Source organism: Mustela lutreola, chromosome 12 (genome assembly GCF_030435805.1).
Source record: "Mustela lutreola isolate mMusLut2 chromosome 12, mMusLut2.pri, whole genome shotgun sequence".
Lineage (NCBI taxonomy): Eukaryota > Metazoa > Chordata > Mammalia > Carnivora > Mustelidae > Mustela > Mustela lutreola.
Genome location: NC_081301.1, coordinates 52,907,247 through 52,930,276, shown reverse-complemented (window position 1 = coordinate 52,930,276; position 23,030 = coordinate 52,907,247). Strand labels below are relative to the sequence as shown.

Here is a 23,030-nt window from a genome sequence, read left to right as displayed (position 1 = left end):
GGATTCCTACTATCTAGCTGTATTCCCTTTGAATACAGAAAAGCCAATCGTAAATTACAAAGTTTTTGTTTCCTTTTTGATTTATATCTTGCTTCCTGAGTTCAGGAATTGAGTGATGAAAATATAATCCTATATAAATAACCTTGGAACAGCAATGCGATTTAAAAATTAAAAATATAAATGATCCATTAAAACATGTCCTCACTTTTTCTTACTGCTGGCCTCGTGGTTGTCTTTGCTTTCTTCACTGCTATCTCCATTATGTTGTGGTTGATTATTGTCTTGAGCATCAGATCCTCCATTTAGAGTCTTTGAACCTTTAAAAAGGTTCCAATGGAAAAACTGTTAGAGCTTCTAATACTTTAAGATGTCCTCTAAAGAGCCAAAATAAAAAGTAAAAACATGTCCCTAAAGTTTCTAATACTTAGTACACCTCATTTGAAATGACACTGTAATCTTTTGGATAGCTGAGGCACACTGATAAATTGTAGGGTTACTATATACAGATCTATGGGTACAAGAAAGGGGGGATTTTAAAGATTTTATTTAGTTTTTAGAGAGTATGTGTGCACAAGGTGGTGGGGGAGGGCAAGAGAGACAGAGGAGAAGACAGGATCTTAATCAGACACCGTGCTCTATCTCACAACCCTGAGATTGTGACCTGAGCCGAAATCAACAGTCGGGGTGGGGCGGGGGTGGTGGTGGTGGTGGTGGATTATTTATTATTTTTAAAGATTTTATTTATTTAGGCCCCTGGGTGGCTTAGTTGGTTAAGAGTCTGCCTTCCTGGCTCAGGTCATGATCCCAGGGTTCTGGGATCAAGTCCTACCATCAGGCTCCCTGCTTGGGGAGCCTGTTTGTCCCTCTCCTTCTGCCTACAGCTCCCCCTGCTTGTGCTCTCTTTCTCTGTCAAATAAACAAACAGAAGATTTATTTGAGAGAGAGCCCAAGCACTTGTGCACATAGGGAGAGGGAGAAGCAGAATCCCTGCTGAGCAGAGAGCCTGATTCAGGGCTGGATCCCAAGACCCTGAGATCATGACCTGAGCCGAAGGCAGAGGCTTAATCCACGGAGCTACACAGGTGTGCGGGGTGGGGGGGGGATTTTTAATCTGGTCATTCCATTTTTTATAAAAATGTGCATCAAAGTAAAATTTTATATTTTTCCTTGTTACTTCACAACATTGTGTCAAAAGAGCTATTCATAATTAACATGATTTTGTGTCCTACCGAAGTAAATGAGAAGTATATCTTATTTCTAAGAAATCCCTAAGGAGACCTACATCATCATTCCCTGACAAATAAAAATATCCAACTCCTAAGACATAACATGGAACTGGGGGAACTGATCATGAATGGTACTATGGTTCTATTTAAGAATCCATCACAGATACATCCTAACGTATTTGTGGTTGAAATAGCGTATCTGGAATTTGCTTCATAGAGAAACCAGAGGAGGTAAAACAGGAATGACCGTGTACTGAGCACTGCAGGAGCTGGGCGATGGGGACACGGGAAGTTGCTTTCTTGACTATTGTGTGAGAAAAAACAGCAACTGCTAATTTAAGCTTGACTATGATTTAAACAGAAATTCTTAACCTTAGCTTCTGTTTTTCTAAGTGCCTTATGAAATGTTAGATAAGGTATTAATGAAATTACATATCAAAGCCATTTTTTAAAAGCAATCCCAGCAAACAACTTAAATCACATACCTGTTTGTTCCTTTTCTAGCTTTTTGTTTGGCCCTTTCTTCCCTTGATCTTTGGTTTTATTTGCTTCCTCATGCTGTCTTTGTTCGGCAAGAGATTTATTCAGCACTTGTGTGATCACAGAATCTCCTTCACCAACCAGAAACATATTCTTAAACTTGTTATACAACATTGTAGACTTTTCCATGATAACCTGACTAACTTTGAATCGCCGTATCTGAGAAAACAAAATATACACTCACAATTGTTTTCTTCACTGATTTTTAAAAATGTTACTTCTTAATGAAGTGGTGATGAGGAAGTTTGAAAAATCTGCATGACTCAGATCACTTACTTTTTTCAGTGTTGTAATCATCTCTGTGTGTTTCTGAGCTTGTTGCATTGTGACCTGAAGTGAAGCAAGTTCATCCAAGGCCTCAATACATCTGTTCACATCCTTCACGACAAAACAGTAATTTCATAACTGTTAATTACCACAACCTATATGATCTATTCCTAAAGATCACTTTTAAAATCTCAAACAGGGCAATATAAAAGAACCAGTAATAGTCCCATTTCTCTTAAATTTACACATGTAAAACACAAGAAAATAAAATATGAAGCTAAAAAAGAATACTATTTTTAATGAGATATTAAAGACTTACAAGATTATCAATTTTGAGTGAATTTTTAATTTCAGCATGTATCCTTTGAAGTCGAGAATCCATTGATGTTTCTATAAATTAAAATTTGAAACACAGTAAGTAGTTTTTCCAACACCAGTATTTCTGTATAAATCTAATAAGCAAAGCATAGTAAGATTTGAATTTTTAAAAATGTTCTTCATAATCAGCCTAGTTCACTAAGAAGTTAAGCCATTTTAAGTATTTAAGAAAGCAACATTCATCATTTGAAGAAAAAAAATCACCATCTAGCTACATAGGTTTGTAAGATAAGCAGTCTGTAAAATCCCTCTATTCCAATCCTTACACAGCTGTTTTACCTTACACATGTAACTAAAAATAGAAACTCTATCTGAAACCATGAGATCTGTAAAAAAAATGTGAAAACATCTAGCTTTTGGCAATGTTACAAAAATGTGACCCCTAGGTAATAAGCAATAAAACCGTAAGCCTGCATCCTTAGCAAGTGCGCCTGATTAGAATTAAAATATAATGTATACAGAATCTGTTAGGGATTTGAAAAAGCACTTTGGTAGGATTTAAGAACATAAAATGCCTGATTTTAAAACCTATACATGAAAAATTAAGTGTATAATTTCCTTTCTGTGTATTATTTTATACATCTTAGAAAGTGAAACAACTAACCTCGCTTCTTCTCCACTTTCTTAACTTCTGGCTTCTTTCCTTCATCTTTATTCTGCCTATCAAATGTTAACACAAATATTTCAAAACATTGGAACTTGTGACTCATTACCAAATGCCCACATCCCTTATGTAAAAGCTAAGAAATTTTTTTAAAATAGAAAGTCAATAACCTAGATCGTAAGGAATTGACTGTAATTAATGGGACTCTGGAATGCCACAGCATTAGTATTAATTACTAAAAACACATGCAAAAATTAACATGCTAAAATCGAATGTTTCAGTGGCATTACAAATAATTTTCAGACTTGTCATGGTGAAATTTTTTTCCAACAATAAATAGTGTTGTTTAAAGACCCAATTTCAGGGTCAGTGGACAAACAGACCATTGTGGGAAACATTGGTTTAAACATTTCATGAGTTTTATATCACAATTTTTTTAAAAAGTAGCATGTCAAAAACAGACTAATTTTTCCCACATCTCCACAAGGGTAGATAATTGAGGGGTTAAGTTTCTAGGTTAAATAGACTGTTCAAAGATGATACTATGGTATTAAAATGGGTTCCTTTTGGCCAATATTTCAAACTTAAAAGGACATTCACTGACACATACCATTTCACAAAAGAAAAGGTACCATTTTACTGCAGATCACAAAAATAACCATTTTAAAATGAATTCTTAATTTCTAGTACCTTGGCTTTGAGTTCGGGCCCTATTATAAACCAATTGAAATAGACAAGAACAAAACAATATCTAAAAATCAGGTTTTTTTTTTTAAAAAAACTTTATTTTAAAATTTTGGTTACAGTTTCATTTTTGTTTTCTTAACAAGTCTACTGTTTAATCTCTCAGGATTAAAAAAAACAATTATTAAGATTCTAAAGAATTAAACAACAAAGGAATGTCAAGGGAAGGGCACAACTGCCCCATTCTCTGGGGTATCAGAGCTATTCCAGTTTAACACCTAGCTTCAAAACAAAATGAGTTTTTATATTTTCTAAATGAAATAATGTACAACCACCATCTTCTAACTTCCAAACACAAAGCTTCATCTTAAGCTTGGTAAAAAAAACTTAACAGGAATGATGGCCGACCTTAGTATGTAGTGTGTACCTTACAGGATTTTTTTTTTTTTTTTTAAACAATCATAACACAGTAATAATGCCATTAATGAAGTCCTCAATTTAGAATCTGCAACATTCTTCCATCAAGGGGGGGGAGGGGGAAATTCAGTCCAATGAGTCTGTCTCAAGATCTTCATCTCTTGTTTGCTCCACTTGTATTCTCTTTTCAGTAACTGGATTAATGCTTTGAGCCCAAAATGAGATATATTTTTTATTACTGTAGATTACATGTTGTTTGGCTGGGAATACAATACAATAAACTTTATTTTGCATAATGCATTTCACACAAGCTGCATCTGAAATGCTTTACAGAGCAAAACTGTCCAAGTACAAAGTTTTGTAATAACAGGAGAAGGAAAGAAAACACAAATATTAGAATTTGAGAAAGTTACATTCGGAGGACATTCAAAAAGAAACTGAAACACATAAAGATAACTTTGAGATAAGAAGGGTTGGGCTAGATTTACTAAGCAACGACTAATTTTATATCTTAATTTGGGGAGCACAATAAAGTTAAAAGCAACAAACAGTCCAACAACTTTTCAGTGAAAGGATAGAGAAGGATAGGTAACAAAAAATAATGTAATTTACAGAAATGGTCAAAAGTCTAACAGAATGGAGGGAGTAACATTTTTGAACTTAAGATAATTTTTAAATTACTCCCCTCAAGCAGATGAAACTGCTTATTAATCATCCTCCAAACAACTAAGAAAGCAGATAGTCAAACACTATACTTGTAGAGACTTTGGCTTACAAATGTATCTTATAAAGAAAAAGTACATAATTACTTAACGAATTCACTACTTGTCATTAAGTATGTCTTCATAACCTACAGCATGTTTTTAAAATCACCTCCATTAACAAAAAAACCAAGTTTAGTTAGAATAACGAAAGATGCTTCACAAAATGCTTTTCAAAGAAAGAATTCAGAAGTGACAATCTCAAGATAACTAGGAAAACAAATGTAATAAGCACATGAAGTGTAATCACCAGTGCTATTTTGCTTTTAATAAAATTACTTTATAGAATAAAATTGAAAGGGAAAGAAATTCCCCATGGTCTGTATATACTGTCTCCAAGTTATCAAAACTTAAATCAGCTTTGAACTTCATTTATATCACACACACTTAATGCAAACCCTGTCAGCCTTTAGATTTACTGGCCTTCTCGGGTTTTCAACTGCTGCTACTATTTTTGCTGATCTTTTGGGAGTCGCCTGCTGGTGGTATGTGGCAAATAAGGGTATTTAATTCTTTCTCCACCAACATATTATCACCACTCTTTCTATATTTAATACTCAACAAGTGAATAGTAGAGGATGAGGACAGTTTCAGCAAAGCTACACAGTTTAAATCCTATCTGCACTCTCAGTTTAAATTAAAAATAATTCACAGAGTGACTACCTCAGTGAATTTCATCCTCTTACTCAGCAAAGAAAGAAGCCTAAAAAACATGATTATCATCATATACTGGAAGATTTTTTCTAACACCTGGGGAAAGTCACTTCTCTAAAAGGCTTCATACAGTCTGGAAAATGAGATTCTATCATTTAAAAATTTCATGCTAGCTTAAAAAGGAAATCAAAATTTAGAATAAAAAAATACTTACTGCTCAGTTTCCATCTGGTCTTCTTGCTTGCGTTTTCTATCTGCTGCTTCTTTCTCATGCTGGCCTTTCAGCATATTCCTTCTATGAGGATTCTGAAAGTTCCTTCCACCTTTTCTCTTCTGTTTTGAGAATTAGGATGAATTTAGTTAACTATCAAGTCAGTGACTAGTGCTTCTGGGATTACAGTCTTAGGAGGAAAAAAAGCAACTCATTCTCTGAAGGGACAAATACTTCTATAATTAAAAAAAAAAATCTCAGAATTACACATGTTGCTATCTAAACTGAACTTGGCCTTGATGACTATAGGAATAAAAGTATATCAGGCTATTTGCTGCTATACAATGGTTCTCTATACTATGGTTCTGACCTGTTTGTTTACTGACAAGTACGTTGCTTATGCTATCCAACTAAAAATTTTTGGCCTCTAAAGAAAGTATTAAGAAACAGGAAAAAAACCCCAAAGATACAGGACCTGAATCTGTAGATCTCCAAGGCTATACACAATACTGTGTCTTCCTATGCAAAAAGATGTATAGCTTTAATCAAATCCCTGAACAACAGTGGCATTCAAATAAAATATAACTGATACACTAAATAGGCCCGAAGAGTGCTAAGAATTTCAATGTAGTAAATAATAAAACTGTATAAATGCATCTCTCTTACATCTATCTTCACTGGTCACAGTCCATTTGGTTTAATTTGTACTTTTCTAAATAGGTGGGTTATTGGAAGATTGTTATATAACATTTGATTTCCACATTATAACTGAAAAGGTGACACAAATTTAGAATGTTCAATAAACTAAAGTTTCAAATATGCTTTTTAACACAGCTAGTTCAAGCTTACAAAGAAAGACAAATTCAGTTTTAATCACACTCCTACTTTGAGATACTGAATGCTTACTAGGTAAAAAAGAACTACATAGGCAACTAAAAAGAGAACAAATATTTTATTTGATAAACACTGTACCTTCTCACTTTCTTGATCATCTCCTTCCTCTTCAGAATCAGAGGTTGATGTAACCCCTGTTTTAGCTAAATTTTTTCTTTTGGATTCAACTTCTTTCTTCCCTTCCTTTTTGTCTGGCTCTTTTCTTGGCTTATCCTCTTCCTTCTGGCCATCTTCATCCTTTTTAAGCTGCTTTTTAGGTTGTTTTTCTTCTTGCCCCTTTTTCTTACTTTTGTCTTCTTCAGTTACCCTATTTTGGAGAATATAGCAAAAAAAAAAAAACCAAAAAAACACACACACAAACCATTTTTTTTTAAGGTATCATTATGGGCTGTCTTTTAACCATACTCTCCCAACTAAATAAGTATTTTGGAGAAGAAAATTTAACATATCTTCCAGTTAAATATAATGTCTTTACCATCCCATCATAAGAGGAAAAGAACATCCTTTTCTTATAAATTAGAAAATACAAAAATTACAGTGCAATTAGGGTAATAGAGGAGTAATTTTTTCCTTTGTTTTCCAAGTTTTTTGTAATGTTCTTTATTTAATGAAAAAATTACCTAATATGATCATATGTGCCAAGATAATTCTTCACTGTGGAGATACAGCAATAAGTTAAGATGGGTGTGACACCTGGATCTTATATTCTACGTAACTGTAAGAATAACATGTTTAAAAAGGACACGCATTGGGAAAAATACAATTGCAGAAGTGAACTGCTTATGATCAAATATGATCACTTTAGAATTCAAAGAAATACTTTGTAAGGTAAAAGGCTCCCAAATTATGCATACAGTGCTAAAATATATGGCAATTATGCAGAATATATAACATAAATAAGCATAATATATAACAAAATATATAATATATATGTAATTAAACATAATATATAACTGAATTCACTAGTACTAAGCATTCCCATTACCAGTGGATTTACAGACATCACTAAGTCAAAATTAACAAAATTGCTCAGTAAGCCTAATGTTACTACTGGACGACCTTTATGCTAACTGATATAGCAGAAATAAATACAAGTTATTTTTGGTCCGATGATAGGTTCTAGGAGAAGCAAATGATGCCAATATTTTTTTTTAAAGATTTTGTTTATTTATTTGACAGAGAAAGATCACAAGTAGTTAGAGAGGCAGACAGGCAAAGAGGAAGGGAAGCAGGCTCCCTGCTGAGCAGGGAGCCCGATGTGGGATTCGATCCCAGGACCCTGAGATCATGTCCTGAGCCGAAGGCAGCGGCTTAACCCACTGAGCCACCCAGGTGCCCAAATGATGCCAATGTTAACCATAATAATGACTTTTATGGTATATACATCCAACTAAAGCCATCCCATTAAAACACAACTTGAGGCTTGGACAAGCCGTTTAAAAATTCATCTTTTTATCAGTCTAGGAATTTCATTGAGATTTTCAAAAACTATGCAATTATATCAATGGACCTGAGAGGTGCAAGAGATGTCAGATCATTAGTCCAACCCATTCAATTTGATGAAGGAGAAAATGATGGTGTGAAGGTCAAATAATTAGCCCACCTACTATCTCAGTTCCAAATCCAGTGACAGCCTACCAGACAACTGCTTCTTGAACCCTTAAGAGATTATTAAATTGGAAGGAAAAAAATCCATCATTGGCTATGCTTATTTTCAAATGTCACATGGGTTTCCTCACTAATTAATCAACAGAGAAAAAGCATGCACATACAATCATTTAAACTTTGTCCAATACTTTCACAGATGTGAGTATTTTGATAATTTCATGGAGATGGGAATACCTACTCAAATACAGAAAGCATTCCCATGGCTCTTAAGACATACCAATTCCTTGCCCAAAATATCCCTTCAATGGAAGGAAGCAGATATTAAAAATCCAAATACCCTCTGAACTAGCAAATGTGCTTCCAGCAATGTATTCTAACCAACATATTTGCACATGTACAGAATAGATGACAAAGCTTTTAAAAGGATGTATCCATACTTGAGATGGATGTTAAGAATTGTACATACAATGGACTACCATGTGGCCATTTTTTTTTTTAATTATTAAACACAGATTAAGAAGTGTATAATACTTCTTATCCTGTAAGAGATGGGAATAGTGGTTCAAGGGTTTTTGAACAATACCAAAAAGACTGCCACAGACTTAACTATCCTAGCTTGCTACAAACAAGTACTTTCCCAGTGGTCCTCCCACACCACCTTTCAAGAAAAACAGACTTCTCCCACAGTGACAATTTCCCTTTTCAATGTGAAAGCACAGTACAAAACTATTATACCAAATATTTCTTACTTGACATGAGGATTATGAGATGGCTTCAGCTTTTCGGGCTCTATTCCACTACCCTGTTATTTCAGAACTCACTACAAAAAAGCTATCACTAACACATACATCCTGTGCTCATGGTGGAGAGCAAAAACTTCAAGAAGGGCTTATATAGTATAGCCCTTCGCCCCCAGTGTTTGTGCTCAGGTACACAGCTGAGAACAGACACAGCCAATGCCCAACCTAAATGGAACATGAATGAGAAATCTCATAAGCTACCACTGTTCTGAGGCTGTCCATACACTGCCATCACAAAAAGCTCATGGATACAGAAATTTATGTAAAAATTTAAAATGTGGCACTGACTTTAGGGCTGAGAAATTGAAAATCCTAGTACATTTTTATATAATGGGTAAAACTGTTCCTGTGATAATGTGAAAAAAAATTCAGTGGCTTTGGGTAAAAAGACTTCAAGATAGAATGGTAGCATCTTGAGTGGGTTGTTATCAGGATAAATTTAATAGGGCACCTCAAAAAGAAACGAGTTTTAAAAATAGCAAAATGACAAAAGGAATACATAAAAATTCCATGCATTTCAGTGTTGAAAGTCCCCTCCACCTTATAAAAAATTTTCAAATTCAGAAAAAGGGATCAAATATCCACCAAAGGTAGTTTACACCTTTCCTTAGGAATTCAAATTGGGCTGCCTTGGTCCTTCAGATGAACAACTTCTAGGGAAGAGACCAAGGGATTCTCAGGAAAACCTATAAACTCAGAGTGTAAATTAGGTATATAATAAGCATGTCTGGGAGAGGGGCAGTGGGGGAAAAATGAATTAAAAACAAGTCTGAGAAAATCCTAGGGAAAGACCACTGGGCATGAAGCTAACTAAAACACACCCACATGCTATAAAGTATTATTACCAAAAGCAACTGCCTCCAAGAGAAATTAATGGAGATCAAAAAAGTAATCTTGGGTCTCTAACACCCTATAGCCTAAAAGCAGACACAATACCACTCAGGTGATGAGGATAATAACCTCCAATGACCTTTCAGATACAACTAAGGAAGATATGGAGAAGTAGACAACTGTCACAGCATTAGCTAAAAGCCATGCAGAGAAATAGTTTTTAGCAAGACAGAATCAGAAAAACTGGGGCCTAATCAAGGGAACCTTCCTTATACATAAAATACGGAGAATCACACAATATTTTCCAGGATTCTAGATTTCTTAGGGAACAATGACTGCTGCATGGCTCTTAATATTCCCCTTTCCAAACAGGAGCATTTATTTATAATGGCTCCTTATCCCAGATCTAAGTACATTTTAAAGGGGAGAGGGGAGCAGATAACTTATATTTTCAGTTCCTAAGTCTCCAGATCGAGGCCTTACAGCAATCACAAAATCCTAGACTTTATGCCTGATTCCATGATTAGATTAGGCAGGGAATGAGTGAGATCTATTTTTTTTTTAATTAAAAAAAAAAAATCTTTTTGAGAAGATTTTTTTTGAGATGGGAGAGAGAGAGAACATGAGAGAGCAGAGGGAGAGGTAGCAGTAGACTCCCTGCTGAATAGGGACTAGGATCCTGGGATGACCTGAGCCAAAGGCAGCTGCTTAAACAACTGAGCCACCCAGGCACCCCTATTTGGTATGCTTAAAAAGAAAAACTCACCTACATGTACCTAATTTCTTAATTTCACTACAGGAGTTAAAACCATATTGTAATTTTGTGCCACTATATTTGAGAATACTTTAAAAGCTAGCTTGGCAGTAAAATAAAACTCTGGAAACATATGTTAGTTGAAAAGTACCAGGGCTTCAGTGTTCTATAACTAAAATTTCCTATAAAAATGTTTCATTCAAAACACTATAAATCTCCTCTTAAATGCCCTACTTGCTTGACCCTTCTCTATAAAATCTTTAACCACAATAGCTAAAAAGAGTTTTGCTCTTTGTCTAAATATACATTCTTTCCTTTCTGGTGAAGTTTCTACACAGAAAAGCCACATAAACAATATTCATCTGTGGAAAACAAAGGTGGCAAGAAAAAAAAAAAACCATTATTTTGTTAAGTAGTTACACCAAAATACTTTAAAACTTTAAATTCACAGTATAAAAATAATCCTAATAACGTTTGTAAAGTAATCTCTATGCCCAACGTGGAGCTTAACTCACAACCCTGATACCAAGAATCACATGCTCTACTGACTGAGCCAGCCAGGCGCCCCTTAGTATTTTTTCTTTTTAAAGATTTATTCATTTATTTGAAAGAGCATATTTGAGGGGGGGGGGGAATGAAGGGAAGTGAGTTTAAGCCAACTCCTGAGAGCAGAGCCAGACGGTAGGCTTGATCTGATCTCATAATGCCAAGATCACGACCTAAGCAGAAACCAAAAGTCAGATGCTTAAGGGACTGCACCACCCAGGGCCCCCTCCCCCTTAGTAGTATTTTTAAAAGTTATTTTGGAGGAGCTAGAAAGGATTTGTGGAAACTGCCTTTCTTTGTCTAAACCTTCCTTAAACATGTATCTTGCCCAATTTTCTCTATTATAGGTTTTACCCTGTTTTATCTAAGTGTCTTTACATCCTGATATACCAAGAAGACGTCGTAGATTAATGAAATGATGATCACAGCAGATTTTTTGTAAAGTAGGTACCAGGAGCAGTGTGGAGCTCAATGGAGAGCCTGAACTCAGGACTCTTAAGATCAAGATCTGGAGCTGAATTCAGGAGTCAGATATTAATTGACTGAACCATCCAGGTGCCTCTCATCCTATCTTTCTTGATTCCCCATTAATTTTTACTTTCTATACAACAAAAAACTTTTCAATAGTTCTTCCCCATAATTTCTAGAAATATAAAATAGTAAAAGCAAATATCATATAAAATAAAACTGGTATAATACAAAGAGATTTATACTTATTTAAGGTCAAATACCTCATTCAGTGTATAATTAACTATACATTAAAAATAAACTCACATGTCACTCTCTGAAGGACAGGGCTGTTTTACCATTTTGGGTCTGCCTCTTGGTTTTGGAATCTTTACTTCTGTAGCTAACATTCAGAGGGAAAAACAAAATTAGTAACTATCATTTTTCAAGATGCAATTCTCAGACATAAAGATTATAAATGATATATACTAAGAATATTGGTGGTTTATTATAGACATTATCTTATTATTTTAAGTTTTAAAGATAATATCCTCCAATGATTCAAATGAGCAACAACAGAATATTTACTAGTGGTAGATCAGCAAAGTAATCGTCATTCCCTCCTTAGTATGGCTGAGAGGGCTTAAAAGAATGTTCCTCATTTTAACATAAGGACCACAAAATTCAACTTTATAATGCATAGTACCACTTATATTCAATATTTATATACATATTATAGTACTAAGTGTATACTGTACATTAACATCTCTGAAAATCTGTATCAGAATTCACTAAATTTTCTAACACCATTAACTGACCCATTAAAAATTAAATTCCAAATAATTATGAAAACAAATCTCAGGATTTTTCTTTTCTGGGTTTTACTGATCTTCCCCCCCTTTTCAAAGAATTCTATTAGGTAGAGAAACACTGGCTCTGTTTTGGTTAATTTTCTTTGTTTTACTTTGTATTAGAGGCATATCCTTCCACACTATCTTCAATTTCCCAAATTAGGACAATACTTTCTTTCTATAAGGCAATGCTGAAGATAGCTGCATACTGTAAAGGTCCTAAACAATGAATGCAATAATTTTCACTTGGAAAACTTGTGCTTTCTACAGTGAGAGGGAAAGTAAATCCATCATTCATGGAATTTAACCTCACCACAGCCTCATGTGCCGCTATTAGGGGAAAATATGAGAGAGATAAAAACACAGAAAATGAAAAAATATCCCAAATAATTACTTTAAAATAATCACACAAAGCAGAAACCAGCAGGTTTATCTCCTCTGAAATTTGTATATATATTACACATAGCCAATTGTCTATCCACTTATTCCAAAGTATCTGAGGCACAACACTGTAACAGGAGTATTAATCACAAATCAGAGGTTTAAACATGAATAATCCTACCTGCAGGCCGTCCTCTTTTAGGACTCACTTTTAGATTAACAGATGCTGTTGCTGTTGTCACTACTCCTGTCTCCTCCGTTTCTATTTGTTTTTCTGCCTGAATCACAAAGATTTAATTAACTTGCTTAGCAAATAAATAGTAGGCATTCCAAATTTAATTCAACAACAAAGATAAGCCACCCTAAAGAATTTACATGTAAGCATAACTTGTAAATTGTTATTCTTTTCAACAGTTAACTTGTCAGAATGACATCTCCAAACACAGCTTATAACAATTTATAAGAGTGAACAATTTTTTTTTTTTTAATTTGAGAAAGAGTGCACAGGTGAAGGGCAGAGGGAAAGGGAAGAGAGAATCCTAAGCAGACTCCCCACTGAGCTCAGAGCCTGTGCAGTGGGGCTCCAGCCCACCACCCTAAGATCATGACCTGAGCTGAACTCAAGAGCAGCCATTTAACTAACTAAGCCACCCAGGCACCCCTCCAGCAAATAATTCTAACAAACAAAAAAATCACTTCTTAATATCCTTGGCCTAAGAAAATCATTTGTAAAAACAGAGCTAACATGCTTGATGCAAAATGGTGACCCAAGTATAATTACACTTAACCCACATGCTGCTTATAAATGTACTTTCACCAAGTATCTCAAAATGTTACACTCTGTAATTATGAGACAGAACCTAAATTAATATCCTAATATTAGTAAAGGCAAGACATTAAGTTGCCGATATTTTATTCTTTTACTTTGTTAATATATACATGCTTTACTACTGAACTAAAATGACATCTGTTCCTCTTCTCTAGGAAGAGGATATATAAGGCAATATATTTTCCATAAAGAGTGAGTTACTATAGTAAAGTAATAAATTCCAGTGACCCTTTGGAAACTAAAATGACCCCTGAAGAGTCAAGAGCCCCAAATGAGAGTCAGTTTAACTGATTAAAGCAGTAGAGTAGAACAAAGGTTAAAACCACCAATTAGAAAGGAAATGTAAACAACTGATCATAATTGAAATGGGAGGAAAGAAACCGTGAAGAAGAAACAAAAAAGGAGGATGGCAGGACCACAATGAGCTGCTTCCCTATGACCAATTATTTCAACTCAGCACTAACTAAACAAAAATAAAGGCAATAAACCATGTAAAAACATGTACAATCCAATAGGACTGATGAAAAACTTAAAAATATTTTTTAAAAGATTTTATCAGAGAGAGAGAGAAAGAGCATGAGCAAGGGGAGAGGCAGTGGGAAAAGCAGACTCCCCGCTGAGCAAGGAGCCAGATATGGGGCTTAATCCTAGAACCTGGAGACCATGACCTGAGTCCAAGGCAGACACTTAACTGAAACACCCAGGTGCCTCCAAAACTTGAAAATCTTTCTTTTTTTTTTTTTTTTTTTTTTTTTCTCCTAAGAGACGGGGTCTCGCTATGTTGCCCAGGCTGGAGTGCAGTGGCTATTCACAGGCGCGATCCCACTACTGATCAGCACGGGAGTTTTGACCTGCTCCGTTTCCGACCTGGGCCGGTTCACCCCTCCTTAGGCAACCTGGTGGTCCCCCGCTCCCGGGAGGTCACCATATTGATGCCGAACTTAGTGCGGACACCCGATCGGCATAGCGCACTACAGCCCAGAACTCCTGGGCTCAAGCGATCCTCCTGCCTCAGCCTCCCGAGTAGCTGGGACTACAGGCGCGCGCCACCGCGCCCGGCGAAAATCTTTCAATCAACAATCTGATTTGCAAACATTTAAGAGATAACACCCAGTACTGGTAAGGAAATGGAAGAATCATATTATTACCAATGATCAACAGACTGGCAACACCTTTCTGAAAGATGATCTTTATGAATACCAGCAATTAAAAATATGCAAATTTTTGATTTAGCAATCCCACTCTTTAAGATTTTATCTATTTGACAGAGAGACAGTGAGAGAGGGAACACAAGCAGGGGGAGTGGGAGAGGGAGAACAAGACTTCCCACTGAGCAGAGAGCCGGATGTGGGGCTTGATCCCACCATCCTGGGATCATAATCTGAGCTGAAGGCAGAGGCTTAACCCACTGAGCCACCCAGGTGCCCCTCCATTTTAAATTTTTAAACATGATTTTTACTTTTATAGCTGGAAAATAATAATACCTGTTCAAAGTATTATTAAAAGTCAATAAACTAAGATCCCCCCTGAACTGTTCTCAAGGAACATTATAAAAATTGCTCTGTTAAACATTGACTAAGTTTGTATTTCTAGAATTTTAAGAACTTGCCTACTACCCCCACTCCTGCCCCAATCTTGATTCAGCAACTCCTCTGGTGGGGAGCCAGGAACATGTGGTTTTATCAGGTCCCCCCGGTACCCAAGGTTGAGAACCCAACACTGTATGAACGCTCTTTTCAGACTGAGATGTTTCAGAGCGTAAAGTTCTCTAAGATTCAGTTCAAATGATGAGCTCTTTAGTGCAAATACAAAAACAAAACAAACCCACACATCTCTTCATTTACACTTTCTACTTTTGAAAGTAAACCATAACATTACATAAGAATTAAAGGTAGAATGGATCTTTTGGAGGAGGTACAAGTAAGAGGCAACAAATTGATCAATAATAAGTGTCATAAATAAAAATATATTAACACTAATACTGCATCAAAAAACCAGTGCTACCATGGATATGTATTCTTGACTGCTGGAAAAATCAGGCAAGTCAAAAGCATTCCTTGTGAAAATATGTATTTCATCCAGAGAAAAGACAGAAACTATTGTTATTCTGAATATACATATATTTAAATCTTAAACGCAAATAGAGTACAAATTTTTTGTTTTACTTGATCTCCCTGAGACCTTTAACTCTTTCACACCTTTACTCCCATTACCCCACTTTCTAGCACTACTCCCTTCGTGATCTTACCTAAAGCACCCCTCCCACCTACCAATGATGGGACTCATATTCATATCCTCAAACCCTCTGCATTCTTGTTTTACTGCACCTTTCCCACAAATCTCCAGCAGAGAATTAATTACTATAAAATTCTACCTTCTCTGCTCTATTATTCCTGGCTGATGAGACCTGAGGGGGGAAAAAATGATACTACTACATTCATTTTATGTAATCTCAGTTGAGATCTCAAAGCCATCCATGAATATCTTTACCCTGTTGAGCAGGCCCTCTTCTCCCCTCACCAGCGTAACTTTCAATCCTTTCTTCCTGCTTTATACCATATACACATTCCTCCTTTGAACTGGGTGGTGGAGTAAAGAGAGACTGAGGCCAGCAGGAAGGAATTCCCTAATTTTCAATTCTCCCTAGAACTTTTTTTTTTTTTTTTTAAGATTTTTATTTATTTATTTGACAGAGAGAGAGAAAGAGATACAAGTAGGCAGAGAGGGAGGAAGCAGGCTCCCCGATGAGCAGAGAGCCCGAATAGGAACTCGATCCCAGGACACTGAGATCATGGCCTGAACTGAAGGTGTAGGCTTAACCCACTGAGCCACCCACGCGCCTACTCTCCCTACAACTTTTATTTTTTTTTTTTTTTTTTTTTTTTTTTTTTTTAAGATTTTATTTATTTATTTGACAGAGATCACAAGTAGGCAGAGAGGCAGGCAGAGAGAGAGAGAGAGAGGAGGAAGCAGGCTCCCCGCAGAGCAAAGAGCCCGACATGGGGCTCGATCCCAGAACCCTGGGATCATGACCTGAGCCGAAAGCAGAGGCTTTAACCCACTGAGCCACCCAGGTGCCCCTCCCTACAACTTTTAAATAACCTCCTCCATCCTTCTCTTTACTGTTAAAGAGGAAGAAATGTCCATTTCCTTCTTCCTATTAAGGCTCTTCCTTCAAATATGCCTGCCTCCTTTCTCTCATCCAGCATCTTCCTCTACAATTACTCATATTTTCCACATCTTCAATCTTTCCTAGTTTTGCAAAGAAATTGTTAAAGCCATTATTTTTTCACTTTAAACTCTCTCCTTTAACCATGCAAATCCCTGTTGCTGCATTTTCTCTCCTTCCCTTCAAAGATTTCAGAAACTGTAACTTTAACATTACGTGTTTTATTCTGCAATCCCCCCTTCATCAGCCCTTACTGACTTTAAAATATCCTGGGGGAGTCCAACTGTCAGATATCTTCTGGGATCTTCTCCATATCAGGGCACTATTGGCCATTTAAAAAAAAATTCTCTCCTCCCTTGTTTAGCTTGATATCCTCTCTTTTCTCCTGATAGTTCTTTCTCAGCCTTAACTTTACAAAACAACCTCTCATCTCCATTAAGTTCCTTCGGGATTCTGGTTTCTGTGTTCTTCCCATCTTTCTCCCTTGACTACCTCACCTATCATCCTATCTTTACATCAGTGACTCTATCTTTAACTTTTACCTTTTCCCCTTTTGGTGTTAAAAACAATGTATCTGCAGTCTAATTCCCCTAGATGTTTTACTTCCTCCTCCCCATGTCTTTGCTCCCAAATCAAACCAACCTTGGAGTCACTCTAGATTCCTCCTTCCCTTCACACCTACTTCCAATAAACCATTAGCTTTACCACCGCCCTCCCCCCACCCCAAAGTGCTCTTAAAACCTATCTCTGATTCTACACTACTAAAAAAAAACCTGCTAGAAGGTCCTTTCCTTCCAATCTCATGCTAACTGCTTAGAAAAGCCTTTCATGACTCAGTTACCAAGTCACTATCATAATGCCCTATTTTAACTCTTATTTTATGTATTTATTGTCTGTCCCACAAAAATGTAAGTTCAACAAAAACAAAGACCTTATCTTTTTTATTCACTGCTTCATGCTCTGCCTGCACCAGTGATGTTAGTACTAAAATTCTGAACAAATTAATCAGTGAACTTGTCTTACTACCCCAATCCAGTCTCCATCATTCACATGCTTTAAAAAAGGATGCATGTGAAATTTAAAAAGATTCAATGGCTTCCCATCACTTCTCTAAGTTCAAGGTTAAGTTTAAGGTGTACCATTTTCCCTCAAACTTTATTAATACTGAGATACAATGCTTGAAATAAAATTTTCTCTATACCTGTGGATATACTATTCAAATTGCCTCACATGTTCTCCCCCACCTTCATCTGCCTGACAAGACTGCCTATGTTAAAGTCTTGTTAAAAATATCATACCCCCTTCCACACACATCTCACAAGAAAAAAAAAATCCACTATAATTATTTGTTTTCATATTGTACTTCCTCATGAGAAACCGAACCCTTAGTTTTCCTTGGATCTTTGGCACATAATAATCTATGAAATAAATAGGTCAGAAAAAGGTGATGAACAAAACTTCACATAAGAAAGAAGAAACATTAATTAAAAGCAGAGAGTGTACCTCCTCCTAAAATGTAACATATTCTCATTTAACAATGTTGCTAATATTAACAGTAGAATGGACAATACTGACAGCAATTACTGTGTACCAGGATTTATTATGAATATTTAATGTGGTAGCTCATTTAATTTTCTCAAAAACCTTATGAGTATATGTTATCCATTTTACAAACAAAACTTGATGACGTGTCATTAAAAGGAAAGAAAGCTGATGCATTTCCTTTACCATTAGATCTATTGTAAGGATGCTGTATCACTAGAAAAGAAATAATTTTCCTAAATAAAATACCCTATCCTTTAAAAAAGTTAAGGACTTGGGAGTAAAGGCCAACTTTAAATTTAATAATAGGGTTTCATTATCTCTACTCTTTCTCAATTTGAATAAAATAAAAATTATTTTAAGATCCCTGTGGTTAAGCAGCAACATTACCTTTCTCTTTCTCCCTCTTCTGGCAGCTTTTGGAGTGGTTATGTCAATTGCTTTAGTCACATCCTGAAATTGAAAAGAAAAAAAAACGTGTGTGCACACACACACACACCCCTGAATAAATTATGTCAAGACTTAAAGAAAATTTCCTGAAAAATAACAGCATATTTCACTAATGGTACTAGGGATACTTGTTTTACTTCTCTGAAATTTGAGATTATCAACATTAAAGTCTTAACATTATCATTATAAAATGAAAGGAATAGCTAGGATCTTTGTCTACAAAAAAAAAAAAAAAAAAAAAAAATTATTTCCTCTGTCAGATGAAATAGAAAATTCACACTTGCTAGGACACAAGACAATCTTTTTAAATTTATAAAACCACTTTTTTCTATAGCAGAATCCTGAGTTTTAGGGTTGTAAATTTTAAGAAGTGGCTGAGACTTTGGAGATCATCTAACAACTACTCCATGAGGCCGGAAAAGGCTCAGTGAGTATCCCCACCTATAATCAAATAGAGAGATGAAAATAAATCTAGATTTTTAAAAATTCACTTCAATGCCCTCTCCAATACCTCCATCCCACAATACCATGCTTTAAAAAGATTCCTAACAAACAGTAACCCACTCTCCTGCATGCAAACGTCAGATATTGCAAAGCAAAATAACTTCAAATAAAAACATCCATGGCATCTTTTTTTTTTTTTTAAGTTTTTTTAAGTAATCTCTATTCCCAATATGGGGCTCAAACTCACAACCTCAAGAATCAAGAGTCACATGCTCTACCAATTGAGCCAGCCAGGTGCCCCAATATCATGGATCTTAAAAATGCAAAAATTATTTCACAATACAGTATTTAATATTCACATAAGGAAATAAGCCTTAAATATTATTTCATTCATTACTTTAAAGATTACTTTCTACTTCGTGGTCAAATAATGAACCCATCTTACAATTTCTTCCTTGCAACAAAATGGGTTTAAAATGCAAGAGAAATTAAACACACCTCATTGTTAGCTTTTTCTTCATGGTCAGTATCTTCCTTTGAAACACTTGTTTCTTTTTCTTCAACTTCAACATCAGATGATGCATTTGATTGTTTAGTTGATGCCTATAAACAACCAGGTCTATTAATCACCAAATAACACTTTACCCCAATTTAAAAGTTTTCTACCCATGAAAAAATTCAAAAGCCTATTTGCAAGAAAGTTAGAAAAGTACCCTCATTTCTGTTCCATAAGATGTTTTCAAATACACAATTTTTTAAAAAGTTTTAAACTTTTTTTTTTTTTAGTCTTAAAGGGATTGTATTCCTCTAATTGAAGGTATAAAAAGTGTAAAGAATAAAACTGTTAAGGCAGAAATGGGAGTATAATTACAAAGAATACCATTCTGATGTTCTTACCAATAAATATCCAATAAGATACAATGTAAATTGATTTAGAATAGCACTGCTTTATTCAACTACTGACATATTCCAAAAAGAAACTTACTCCAAGACACAGACCCTTAGGAAAAGGCATATTAACAACTTCATTTAAAGACTTTGATCTTTATCTCATACTTAGTTTATTTAAAAGGCACGGAGTGGGAGTCCAGTAATTATAAATTTTTTTTTTTTTTTAATTCGTGGATGGTAATTTAATCAATCAGTGATTCATTCCTCTGGGTTTGGAGTGTGGGTGAAAACCAATCATCATTAAATTTTAAAAGTACCCCCAGATGATAAGATTCACAGATGATCTACTAAGGGCCCAAAAAGATGAGTAACAGAGGTAACACAGTACATATTAGAAGGTAAGCATAGGTCTACAAGATGACAGCACTGCAGTCCAAACTGTGCCCCTAATGATTTCCTTTCCAAGTCTAAACTGTAAACCCATTTCTTCTTTGGTAAAAACCCATAAAATTATAAGTCACAAGAGAAAAATATTAAAATGCCCCCAAAATTGCTTATATAAATTTTTGTAAATGATGATGGCCAATTTTTCTGTTTTGTATGTTTAGAATTCATGGTTTTCTCCAAGTCCTAGGAATGTGCCACTGGGGACATGTTTGGGCTTGAATACAAAGTATATCACATCAGCACAATCATTCATACTTTTTTAAGGACAGAAAATTACGAGGTTTTATACACACAATCTACCAAAAATTTCATTGTGGAATGGCAAATTCCAAGCATGTATGGTAAAAAACTACCTGAAGATTAAGTAGATACAAAGGAACACAGGATAGGGTGATTTGCTGGGCTATACGGAGGATGAAAAAGTCTAATCACAGGACACATGATCCAAGTGAAATTACAAATTGCTGGCTTCAGGAAATAATGAATTCAGTCTCTTTGGACTCCCACCATACAATTGAGGCAACAATGATGGGAAACCATCTACCCTTACATTCATGCAACAATATTTAGTGAATACCTATTCTTGCCACACATGTAACTGGCATATATGACACACAACTTCTTTGTTCATGGCGCTAATAAACTGTGGCAGTTAAGTACAGAAGCATATATGATATGGTATGATTAATAAGTAAGTTTTGGGTGGTAATGAAGGTACTTAGGATCATCTAAGGCAGCCATGGAGCATCAATATAAGATTTAAATCTTCCAGGGAGAAAAGCACCTGGAAGTTCTTCAAGGTGAGAAAAAGCATGGCACATGTATGTATGTATGTATGTACATACAAATAAACAAACAAACAAACAAACAAATAAATAATTCGGACTTCAAAGTAGTTAAGTTGTAGAATTTTCTACAGTTTCTAAAATTTTCTTTAGTTTTTACTACCTCAGTCTTATTTTTTTAAGTAAACTACGCCCCATGTGGGGCTTGAACTCACGACCCCAAGATCAAAAGTTGCATGCTCTACTGACTACCAGTCAGGTACCCCTACACCTCAGTCTAACTGAAATGAACAAAACCTCTGAATACGTGAAAAACAGTAAGAAGGAAGGTTAAGGCTGCTCTTCTAGATACCAAAAACATGAAGTATAAATTGCATTGTGCTAAAACGACTTCTGTCACATACTTAATTTAACCCATGTGAGGTTTGTATTTTAATACAATTTTATGGATTTAGAAATTAAAATGAATAAGAAAAAAACATACATCCTTTGAGTTATAATACCCAAATTTAAGAGAATAGTACATATGGCTTTAAATTCAATGATACATCAAACTATCAATCACAATTTAAATAACTGAGTATTTCCCAGTTTTCTGAGATCTGTTTAGGTAGGTATTACTTTCATCATTTCCTTCAGATATGAAAGATCAAGTTTCAACTTCACAAGTAAGTACTAGTATTTATTTTCCTACAGCTAGCATAGTGATCATTCCTCAAGACTGACAATACTAAAGTAAATTTTATGTAATATAACGCACCTGTTGACTTGAAAATTTCACTTTTGGATTATTATCTATCTCCCATAAACCTTCATTAAAGCCTTTTCGTTTATTTGGTTTGCCGTACTTTTCCTTATTTTCTGAGTAAGGAAATATATCCTTTGGGCCTAAAAAAGCACTAAAAAAAGAGAGGGAGAGAAATGTGAGTGCAAAGCAATCTCAAATATATCTCCTTAAATAGCACTATGCTATGATGCAATTATAAACAATTCTTAACCCAAAATTGATTTAAAAAATCTTACATTAAAGGTAGACATAAATAACTCATTAGATTTAAGTTCAAATGCTTTTATTAAAAATTCAATCACATGCCCCTAGAATCCAGTCCTGTATTAAAAAAACACAGGTTGCACAATGTGACTGCAATGCCACTGAACTGTACACTTGAAAAAGGTTAAAATGTTAAATTTTATGTATATCTTAAAAAATGCCCCAAAATGAAAAGAACTGTGACACAACTGCATTAATCCATTTAAAATGCACTCCAAAAAGAATTTTATTTCAAAGTAATTTGCTATAAAACACAACTCATTAAACACTATCAATAAGGTATATTACTATATGTATATGTCTGTGTGTATACACACATATATATAGGTTTTTGGAATAAAATGTGTTAAGAATTTTACTTTATTCAATGTAGGAATGAGAGGTTATAACTGGTTCATTTGTTCATTTATACATTCATTAAAGTCAGTCTTGTATTTGTGGTATAGTTATGTTCTATAAAGTTTCCACAAACACTGAATTAGCAAATAACACACTACTGCACCCAGAAAAATACAGGGTAGGGTTCTTGAGAGACTCCGGTCACATTTTCACCAACCAATCAATATAT

The 23,030-nt window shown here is 35.1% G+C and overlaps 1 protein-coding gene across 5 annotated transcripts in view; it reads right to left on the bottom strand.

Annotated features, from left to right (window-relative positions):
* PSIP1 (PC4 and SRSF1 interacting protein 1) overlaps positions 1–23,030 on the bottom strand; it is a 43,571-nt gene that overhangs the window by 2,084 nt on the left and 18,457 nt on the right. For 2 of the 5 annotated variants that reach the window (XM_059143501.1, XM_059143502.1), the window contains exons 4-15: positions 22,172–22,310; positions 19,787–19,891; positions 18,785–18,847; positions 13,036–13,132; positions 11,950–12,025; positions 6,715–6,943; positions 5,746–5,864; positions 3,016–3,071; positions 2,353–2,423; positions 2,043–2,144; positions 1,712–1,925; positions 206–317 (exon numbers count right to left, since the gene is read on the bottom strand). In XM_059143501.1, coding sequence (XP_058999484.1) covers positions 206–317; positions 1,712–1,925; positions 2,043–2,144; positions 2,353–2,423; positions 3,016–3,071; positions 5,746–5,864; positions 6,715–6,943; positions 11,950–12,025; positions 13,036–13,132; positions 18,785–18,847; positions 19,787–19,891; positions 22,172–22,310 — 1,383 coding nt within the window. Of the gene's footprint in view, positions 1–205; positions 318–1,711; positions 1,926–2,042; positions 2,145–2,352; positions 2,424–3,015; positions 3,072–3,773; positions 4,457–5,745; positions 5,865–6,714; positions 6,944–11,949; positions 12,026–13,035; positions 13,133–18,784; positions 18,848–19,786; positions 19,892–22,171; positions 22,311–23,030 lie in introns of those variants that run through there. The other 3 variants (XM_059143503.1, XM_059143506.1, XM_059143504.1) reach the window with 3 other exon arrangements.